The sequence below is a fragment of the Notothenia rossii genome (genome assembly GCF_949606895.1).
Source record: "Notothenia rossii genome assembly, chromosome: 3".
In the NCBI taxonomy this organism is placed as follows: Eukaryota; Metazoa; Chordata; class Actinopteri; order Perciformes; family Nototheniidae; genus Notothenia; species Notothenia rossii.
In genome coordinates, this window is record NC_136901.1 from 75,494,458 (window position 1) to 75,505,671 (window position 11,214).

Consider the following 11,214-nt stretch of genomic DNA (forward strand, 5'->3'; position numbering starts at 1 on the left):
TTAAAATGCTGAGATATTTACTGCAGAACTGTAACCTTCCCTCAACAAAATCGTCAACAATTTTCGGGAGCATGTGGGCAAAGTAGAATGTGCGCAGCCTTATGATATGCCTTCAGACTGTCCATTGCTTTTCCATCTATTGCCATGGATTGAACGAAGTAGGAGCAAATTTTGCTGTACGTTATGCTGGGCCACGTCGTCATGTTATCCTCCCAGTTTTGCACTGAATTCGGGTGGGGGAGAGTAACGCCATCTCCAGTCAAAGAAGTAGAATCGTGTTCCCAAGCTAGCATCACTGTTAGCATCGAAATCGCTGTGTTTACACCAGTACCCGTCTGACTGTTTACACCGGTTTACACCGACAGACGCTGTGCAAAAGACTTCCGGCGGAAATGAAGTGCATTTGTGTAGGGTTATGGCGCTACCCGTGTTTTGGCGCGTAAACTTGTCTATAGAACAACTTGGGTAGTTTGTTGTTGATGTTACGCCCCTGATAAAAGGGGAGAATTATGACAAGGGTCAAAGTTAGGTTACACTTGCCAGTACTTTACTCGAGTGAGGAAAGTGCAGCAAAAAAAAACAGTATGTGGGCGGAGACCAAAGCAATCGATCTCCGGTTCCCAGATCAAGGCCATCTAGTCGATCACAGTTCAACAGATCACACGTCTCCAAAACGAACACAAATAAGGCAAGCACAGACAGAATAAGGTCAAGAAACGTTTTTAAGCTTCTTATTTTTCCTTTTGAACATGATAGCTACTTTGAGAATATATTTTTTTAATACCTTGAGCCTTGAATTATTATTATTGTTTGTTTTGTTTCTAACATGTTCAATACATTGATTAGTACAATTTTAAAAAAGAGCCGCTGTCTAGCTGTATTGGTGATGCTGTTAGTGTGATGAGTCCATGTCAGGTCCTCAGTGATGAGTCCATGTCAGGTCCTCTGTGATGAGTCAGGTCCTCAGTGATGAGTCCATGTCAGGTCCTCGGTGACTTGTCCATGTCAGGTCCTCAGTGAGGAGTCAGGTCCTCAGTGATGAGTCCATGTCAGGTTCACAGTGATGAGTCCATGTCAGGTCCTCATTGATGAGTCAGGTCCTCAGTGATGAGTCCATGTCAGGTCCTCAGTGATGAGTCAGGTCCTCAGTGATGAGTCCATGTCAGGTCCTCAGTGATGAGTCCATGTCAGGTCCTCAGTGATGAGTCCATGTCAGGTCCTCAGTGATGTGGACACAGAGGAACCTGAAGCTGCTGACTCTCTCCACCGTAGTCCCATTGATGGCGATGGGGGCGTGTCCCTCTCTCTGCTGCTTCCTGTAGTCCACAATCAGCTCCTTGGTTTTGCTGACGTTGAGATGGAGGTTGTTATCCTGGCACCAAGATGTCAGGTTTTCGACCTCCTCTCTGTACACCGTCTCATCGCCGTCGGTGATAAGGCCGATGACGGTCGTGTCGTCAGCGAACTTCATGAAATCTAAGACCATTTACATGTAAAACACAAAGTAAACATGTCATTTTACTTTGCAAATGCCCAAGTTTACATTAACTGTCAGATGTTTTGTAGAATAAAAATCACAAATATATATATATATATATATATACAATATATTATTGAAAATAATAATATACATCACAAAAATAAAAACATTAAATAAAATATATTATATATAGCAGAATAGACCGGCAATGAAACGTTTCAACGTTTAACAATAGCCAACATTTCCCCGACATTTTGTTGAAAAGACAACAATTATAAACACTAAATACATTTACCAGTTATGTGTGTGCGTGTGTACATGACTATGTGTGTGTGTTTCCACTCTCTCCATTCAGAGTGAGCGACGTTTGTAATTAATGAATGCACCTTTATCGAGTGCTGTTTTTGTTTTTCTTCCTTCCTCTCCACTTTAGTCCCCTTGTCCGGATTGATCTTGAATAGGCACCTGTTAAGACAGAAGTACATTACATTACATTGCATTTAGCTGACGCCTTTATCCAAAGCGACTTGCAATAAGTGCGTTCGAGTCGCAGTCGAGTCCGAGTCCGAGTCACCCAAGGAGTGTTCGAGTCAAGTCCGAGTCATGGTTACCTGTGTTCGAGTCCGAGTCCAAGTCCGAGTCACCCAAGGATTGGCCGAGTCGATTCCGAGTCATCATTCCCTTAGTTCGAATCCGAGTCCAAGGCCGAGTCACCTAAAAAGAGTCCAAGTCAAGTCCGAGTCACAAGTCTTCATGTATTAACCTTCGTGGATATATGTGTTGTGAAATGTAGCTGCTCCTCTACATTGCTTTTATCCTGTCATGTTATACTAATATGTCTATTGAACTGCTGTGAAGCGAGTTTGGCTACAATTCTTCTAATAGGTGCTATTATACAAAGCTTACATTAATATTATTACTATTATTATTATTATTATTATTATTATTATTATTATTATTGTAAATGACCTTTAATATGTCTAACTATATTTAAAATGAGTTACCTTTTAGAGAATTGATTATATTTGTATGCCAATATTTTTCCTATGGTAAAGTTTTCGTTTTGCACTTTTATTTTGATAGTAATAAGATCGGGACTCTTATTTTGAAGTAACTTTTACCGGTTAAATCGGTTTACTGATAAAGATTTAGCCCCAGAAAGCACATGGCTACTTAGCATGCAAAATGACGTCATTCTGCATGTTAAATTGCCATGTGCTTTCGTGTTATCGGCTGAATCTTTATTTATTGATTAGATCACGTTACTCTGATGATAGTGTTCAAGACAGCCATGTCTGAACTCGATCCTGAGTAATGTGTTACGGAGCCTTCTTTTCAATATTGTTTCCACATAACGAGCATTTTGCGCTGCTCTTTTCCTATGTGGAAGCAGAATGTGTGAAAACATACAGCACGATGCGGGGTGTGTCTCTAGACATCTCTAGACTGGAATAGCGGGGCCCAGTCCTTGAACTTGCCTCACAGGTGCACATGCTAGGATAGAGGACATCAGACTCCAGAGAAAACTTGCTCGAGTCCGAGTCTGAGTCCAAGTCAAGGCGTCAATGTACAAGTCGAGTCCGACTCATCGTGGGGGGGAGGAAACTCACGAGTCCGAGTCCAGGTCAGAGCGTCAAAAGTCGAGTCCGAGTCATCGTGGGGGGGGGGGGATTTCACGAGTCCGAGTCCAAGTCGTCAGCGTACGCGAGAATTCACGGGTCCAAGTCCGAGTCGCGTCAATCAGTGCACGAGTCCGAGTCGAGTCACGAGTCCCGAAAATCGGCACTCGAGTCCGACTCAAGTCCGAATCCAGGACTCGAGTAGGCCTACTCAATCTCTGACACAATCAGACAATTAGACAGACCAGGGAAACTAACGACAGGGAGGAAAACACAGGGAGAAGGACCAGACAATACACAAGGAGGGAAACATGACAGGGAGAACAGCAAAACACCCATTACAAGACATACACAACTAAAAACGTGACATAACACAAGAATCGTGACAGTAGCAGGCATCAGGACAGAAGCTGAAGCTATATCACAATCCATGTGTTTTATAAGATGTAGGCTGCCCTACGATGTGTTTGTTTTGTTTGTATATGAAAGCTGCTGGAATATTCAACATTTAGTTGTATTGGTGCCGGTGCGTTCAGACCATCTCTGTCGGATTTTAGCAAATTGATTTTAAGTTTTCTCTTGGCAGTGAGAGTATAGGGGACAAACCAGGGGACTGTATCCTCTTGACACCGTCGGTTATTTACAAAAAACACCTAAATATACACGTGCTTCTGTATTTCTGTGTCTTTTCATCTGCTCTGTAAACTCCCTCAACCGGGCCGCTCGCTCTCTTTTCTTGATCGCCCTCTCACATTCAGGAGAACACTTAACTGTCCCGCTTCATTGTAGGATTTCTGCCACTTTAGTTTGACCATCTCTTTTATTAAGTTATGGAATACTAAATAAATAAGTATTTAGATACTGCACTCATAAAGAATGATAAGAATAAGAATAATACATATTGAACTGGTTTAATTAATTAGTGAGTTTATTTAAGGTATGTTGTATCTTGTGACCAATAATGTTATTTCCACATTCCTCAACATCGGAGAGGTTTAGCTGTTTTACTTTTGTTACATGCTTCCCCGGACTTCCCGAGACTTCCTCATGGGAACGTATAATACAACAGGCTCTTTTAGTACAAAGAGTACGTTTTCCCCCTGCTGGATAAATGCAATAACATGTAATAATAACAAAAGGTAAGATACCACAGGTAATTAGTTAGAACCCCTATTTTATCAGTATGTCTGCACAGCAGTTACAATGGTCAATCTAGATTAAAACAGAATTGTCCCCATTGTTTCTTTAATAGGCCTAGTTACTAACATTAGATATTTTAATGAGATATGGACTGCAAAATAAAACATTTCCCCGGTTTTCATTTGAAAATCAAGTCACCCAATGCAAGTAGTCGCCTTAGTTTATTTTGTTATGAGATTATGATGTGAATTACTGTTCAAATTAGTTAATGTAATAATCGTTTGGTTTCTTTTAGATTAAAACAAGTTAGCATTTTCAAAAGGCCTTATGTTTTTTTTTTTGGGTGGGGGCTTTTTCCAGATTAGAGCAATAGCCCCTCCAAATGTATGTGCACATTCCTGGTAACATGACATGGTTGAGTCATAGGCTACAAATAAGAAATGCATATGCCTTTCTTATTTGTAGCCTATGACTCGCTTTGTGATTTTTGTCGTGGATATTTTAAACTCGTCAATACTGTAAAGATGTACAATGAGAGTAATCAATAATAAACTGATGAAAGCAGGCAGCGTTGTCTTTTAAGATCTTTATTCGAAGCCTCGAAGGTACATGTCTCACATGTCTCACAGAGGAGTATATATTAGTCTGCAGGAGTGCACACAGGGTATAATGTGTGTGTGTGTGTTTTATAGAGGACTGTTGCTGTGCAGGAAGTAATAAAGACAAAGACTTTGACAGAAAACTGTTATCTTACAATCCTCCCTTAGGGAGGGCCGCATTCTTCAGGTACGACCTTGGCGGGATGCTCCCTTGTGGTTCAACAGGTTGAGTTGCTCCAATACAATTTCTAAGCATAATATAATCATTTGGCTTTACCATATAAAGTAACATAAGAAATTGCCACTACATTTCTCAGTTACCTCTGGGTGTCAGTATTACATTGGAAAACCCAAAGAAACGTCGCCACTCCCCACATTAATCTTTTGTTTGCCCCTTGAAACGAAGCAGAGAAGGCATTGAATGAGCCCGTCCTCTGACGAAACTGTGTTCTGCAATTAGTAAATATGAAAACCACATTGGGTTAGTTATAGGCAGCTATCGCGAAAACGGGTGTTTTTGTATCTCTTTTTGGAAAACGATGGGTATCGAAATGCAAGTTCGAAGAAAGGCCTGCTTCTGGTTTGCTTTTAATTTGGCTCCACTGTTGTTTGTTGGAATACGGGCTTTGGCAGAAGTACGATACTCGATCCCCGAGGAGGTGAAAGATGGGACTATTGTTGGATATGTTGCAAAGGATCTTGGTCTTGATATCCCCTCTTTGATTGACCGACGATTCCGTGTTGTTTCTGAATCCGAGGGCGCGTTATTTGAGGTAAACCAGAACAATGGGGCTCTGCATGTTCATAAGAAAATTGACAGAGAGCTGCTTTGTCAGGGAACCGGTGCCTGCCTAATGGAGCTAAAAGTTATTGTTGAAAACCCTTTGGAAATACACTACGTAGTTGTAGAAATTACGGATGTAAATGACCACTCTCCTAGTTTTCCTGAAAGGGAACAGATATTTGAAATATTTGAACAAACACTACCAGGAAAGCGATTTCAACTGCACACTGCTCGTGACCCCGATGCTGGAATAAACTCTATTCGAACATACACTTTAACGTCAAATGAACATTTTGAAGTAGATATTCGCCAAAGCGATGAGGATAAAATACCATTTTTAGTGCTGAAGAAATCGTTGGACAGAGAAAAAAAGAACAAACACACGCTGCTGGTTACAGCAGTTGACGGAGGTAAACCTCCAAATTCAGGCACACTTAATGTTTCTATTATTGTGCTGGATAGTAATGATAACCGTCCGATGTTTAGTCAGGAGATTTACCACATTTCAATACACGAAAATATCCCCGTCGGTACTTTAATATTTAGACTGAATGCAACGGATCCAGACGAAGGCATTAATGGGGAAATAGAATATAACCTCGGAAAAACTCTGAAGAAAAAAGTTTATGACATTTTTGAATTAAACAAATTAACTGGAGAGATTAAAGTAAAAGGAGAAGTGAATTATGAAGAAAACGATGTTTATAAACTCGATGTAGAGGCATCAGATAAGGGAACACCTCCACTGACAGGTGAGTGTAGAGTCGTTATAAAGATAATAGACGTCAATGATAATCCACCAGAAATAGAAATTACATCAGTGTCTAATACAGTGTCTGAAGATTTGAAGCCTGGCTCAATGATTTCTCTTATCAGCATCAAGGATAAAGACTCCGGTGTGAATGGAAAAATAATTCCAAGCATAACCTCAGATGTTCCGTTTGAATTAAAGCCCTCCTATAAGGAGAACATTTATTCAGTTGTCACTAAGGGATTTTTGGATCGAGAGCAGATATCACATTATGAAATAACAATAAAAGCCACTGATTGTGGTGAACCTCCCTTATCTAGTTTGAAAACTCTCAACATTCAGATATCAGATGTAAACGACAACAGACCACATTTCTCTCAAAACCCATTACAGTTTTACCTTTCCGAAAATAATGTTGCTGGAAACTCTATTTTCTCTGTAAGCGCAACCGACAACGATTTGAATGACAATGCAGCTATTTCATATCATGTAGTGAGAGAAGGGAGTCCAATTTACATGTCTTTCCTAAATATCAACTCAGAAACTGGAGATATTTCAGCGCTAAAAAGCTTTGACTTTGAGTCTCTGAAAACGTTCCAGTTCCAAGTTGTCGCCACAGATTCTGGAACTCCGTCACTAAGCAGCAACGTCACAGTGCACGTGTTCATTCTGGATCAGAACGACAACGCTCCAGTCATCCTGTATCCGGTCAGCTCTAACGGTTCTGCTGAAGGTGTGGAGGAGATTCCCCGCAATGTGAACGCAGGACACTTGGTGACTAAAGTCAGAGCCTATGACGCTGATATAGGATATAACGGCTGGTTACTGTTCTCACTGCAGGAAGTTACTGCCCACAGTCTCTTTGGTTTGGACCGCTATACAGGACAGATCAGAACACTTCGCTCATTCACAGAGACGGACGAGGCTGAGCATAAACTGCTCATACTGGTGAAAGACAATGGCAACGTTTCCCTGTCAGCAACAGCTACTGTGGTTGTTAAACTTGTGGAGCCCAGAGAGGCTTTTGCTGCTGCTGATGTTAAAAGTGCAACAAAGGATGATGAGGATAATAATGTGACTTTTTACCTGATGATAACTTTGGGCTCAGTCTCAACACTTTTTCTCATCAGCATCATCGTGCTGATTGCAATGCAGTGCTCTAAGTCCACAGACTACACTTCTAAATATCTACAAGAGACTAACTATGATGGGACACTGTGTCACAGCATCCAGTACAGATCTGGAGACAAGCGCTACATGTTAGTTGGACCCAGAATGAGTATAGGATCTACTATAGTCCCGGGCAGCCGTGCCAATACACTAGTGCTTCCTGACAGGAGGGGGACATCTACAGAGGTAAATGTATGTTTTATTTCTTACACAATGGTATTGTACAACTATATATTACATTGTTGTCGATATGTTGTTTAAGGTTAGAGATATTGTTTTTGTTTTCTGTATTTCTCCCTGCTGGTGTGAAATGGTGCCGTCCATGTTGCTTTAATATACTTTTTTGTTGTTTGTGATTTTCTCAGTTTTTTTGGCATTGGAGGGGAATAATCACTATGTTTTACAAAATGTGTAATACACATTTAGTTACTATTCATACTTCAAGCCACGCATTTTGAATTAAACTAAGGGCACCCGAAGTGTTGTTTAACTATAATAAGAACAACACACTCTGGTTGGCGGTTGATCAGGTTGAAACATACAAAATATGATTTTTGACTTTCGGGAATATTCTCACTCTGTGAAGCATATGGAGCACTCACAGTGTCCTTTACTACGAGACTGTTTGCAACATTATACCATAAAGCAGTTATATGTAATAAAGAAGGGGGTATAGTGAAATTAAACAACATTAGGATTTCGTATGGTATTGTAGCCCACTGGTCACATGGTGTCAGTGTTGCCAAGGTAATGGCTGTGAAGCTCATTCTGCACAGGCCCTGCCCATCTCTGGATCCTCTCTTATCGAGGTGGTACGCAGACGGACACATCGTAGGGTATCTAATATGATTATCGGTTAATATGTATGTGTGGAAGCTTATATTTGAGAATCGTGAAATGGATACATTCAGACTTGTTCGTTGAATAATTGGATCGCTGTATTTGCCGGAAGGAAATCCTTAATTGTTGCTTCACAATGGGAGAACGAGGACAAAGGCGCCGAGTGAACTGCTGCTGGATGGCCGGGATTTTGTTTCTGGGCTTTGGAGAACTGGTTTCAGCTCAGCTAAGATACTCTGTTCCAGAAGAAGTACAAGTTGGCTCAGTTGTTGGAAATGTTGCTAAAGACTTAGGGCTTGATATCAGCACTTTGACAGCCAGGCGGTTCCGTATCGTTTCAGGACCCAATGACGCGCTGTTTCAATTGAATCAAAACAATGGAGTGTTGTATATTGGAAACACTATGGACCGCGAAGAGCTCTGTGATGGAATCAAGGCTTGTTTGATAAGTCTAAAAATTGTTGTTGAAAGCCCACTGGAAATCCACTACGTTGGCGTCGAAATAACGGATGTTAATGATCATTCACCGACTTTTCCAGAAAGCGAGCAGCGCCTGGAAATAGCAGAGAATACTCCTACAGGCACTCGTTTCCAAATTCATGCAGCTCGAGACCCTGATGTCGGTACACACTCAGTCCGGATATACAAATTGAGCTCAAATATTTTTTTTTATATAGTAATCAGAGACAGCGAGGAGGACAAGATACCATTCTTAGTGCTGAAAAAGCCTTTGGATAGGGAGCAAAAGGCAGAACACCGTTTAGTCCTGACAGCTCTAGATGGGGGCAGTCCGTCAAAATATGGGAGCTTAAATGTAACTATCACTGTTATAGATACGAATGATAATTGCCCTGTGTTTAGCGAAGATATATACACTGTGTCATTACAAGAAAATGCCCTGATAGGAACCCTTGTAATACAAATAAATGCTACAGATTTAGATGAAGGTTCTAATAGCCAAATTGAATTTATGTTTGGAAAAACGCAAAAGAAAAAAGTTAAAGATACATTTGAATTAGACAGCGTCACTGGTGAGATTCGATTTAAAGGAGAAGTGGACTTTGAGGACGCAGAGATGTATAGACTAGATCTGCAGGCTTCAGATAAAGGCCAGCCACCTTCGAGAGCCCAAAGCAGAGTTGTGATTAAAATAAAAGATATGAACGACAACAAGCCAAACATTGAGGTAACATCATTGTCTAACATAGTCCCAGAAGATTTAAAGCCTGGCACAGTCATATCTCTCATCAGTGTTACTGACAGAGATTCCGGGGTTAATGGTAAAGTTATTTGTAAAATATTGGGAAATGTTCCGTTTGATTTGACGCCATCCATTGAGGAAAACATGTATTCCCTAGTCACAAAGGGGCGTTTAGACAGAGAAGTTGTGTCCCATTACGACATCACAATAACAGCTACTGACTGCGGGGAACCTCCACTTTCCACCGTAAAAACCTTGAGTGTTCAGGTGTCAGATGTAAACGACAACAGGCCACTTTTCAGTCAGAATCCTTTGGAACTGTATTTGGTAGAAAACAATGGCCCTGGTGCATCAATATTTTCTGTTAATGCAGCTGATAATGATATGAATGAAAATGCAGCAATAACATACCACCTTGTGAGAGGGCATGGCCTGCTTCGTGATATGACGTCATTCCTAAATATCAACTCTGAAACTGGAGATATTTCAGCACTAAAAAGCTTTGACTTTGAGACTCTGAAAACGTTCAAGTTCCAAGTTTTCGCCACAGATTCTGGAACTCCGTCACTAAGCAGCAACGTCACAGTGCACGTGTTCATTCTGGATCAGAACGACAACGCTCCAGTCATCCTGTATCCGGTCAGCTCTAACGGTTCTGCTGAAGGTTTGGAGGAGATTCCCCGCAATGTGAACGCAGGACACTTGGTGACTAAAGTCAGAGCCTATGACGCTGATATAGGATATAACGGCTGGTTACTGTTCTCACTGCAGGAAGTTAATGCCCACAGTCTCTTTGGTTTGGACCGCTATACAGGACAGATCAGAACACTTCGCTCATTCACAGAGACGGACGAGGTTGAGCAGAAACTGCTCATACTGGTGAAAGACAATGGCAACGTTTCCTTGTCAGCAACAGCTACTGTGGTTGTTAAACTTGTGGAGCCCAGAGAGGCTTTTGCTGCTGCTGATGTTAAAAGTGCAACAAAGGATGATGAGGATAATAATGTGACTTTTTACCTGATGATAACTTTGGGCTCAGTCTCAACACTTTTTCTCATCAGCATCATCGTGCTGATTGCAATGCAGTGCTCTAAGTCCACAGACTATACTTCTAAATATCTACAAGAGACTAACTATGATGGGACACTGTGTCACAGCATCCAGTACAGATCTGGAGACAAGCGCTACATGTTAGTTGGACCCAGAATGAGTATAGGATCTACTATAGTCCCGGGCAGCCATGCCAACACACTAGTGCTTCCTGACAGGAGGGGGACATCTACAGAGGTAAGACCATGTTTTGATTCTAAGTTAAGATAACTATCATATTTGTCTATGGTATGTGTTGACGGATAAATGTGTCACACAATGATACTGCAAACCAAATATATCAATCAGCCCAAATACAATACAATACATCTGCATTAATAGAGTTTTCTGCACGTTATAGCAAGATTATTTCCTCCTAGGAAACATATTAATGTTCGCTATGTAAAGCAACATAAATGAAAAAGATAATGCCTTTTTTGTTCAAGACATTGCTTCATATTTCGTGTCATTATTCATGGTTTATATCCTAGCACTGACCAAGGTGAAGTAGAGTGTGTTGGTCATGTTGAGGGTTCTTCAA

General features: G+C 41.0%; 1 protein-coding gene across 3 annotated transcripts in view; it reads left to right on the forward strand.

Annotated features, from left to right (window-relative positions):
- Positions 1-11,214, forward strand: part of LOC307031523 (protocadherin alpha-8-like) — a 96,091-nt gene that overhangs the window by 19,976 nt on the left and 64,901 nt on the right. The window contains exon 1 of one of the 3 annotated variants that reach the window (XM_079668715.1): positions 5,250-7,729. The exons of 1 other annotated variant lie outside the window; for it this stretch is intronic. In XM_079668715.1, coding sequence (XP_079524841.1) covers positions 5,378-7,729 — 2,352 coding nt within the window. In that variant the 5' untranslated portion in view covers positions 5,250-5,377. Of the gene's footprint in view, positions 1-5,249; positions 7,730-8,427; positions 10,872-11,214 lie in introns of those variants that run through there. One more of the 3 variants, XM_079668714.1, reaches the window with a different exon arrangement.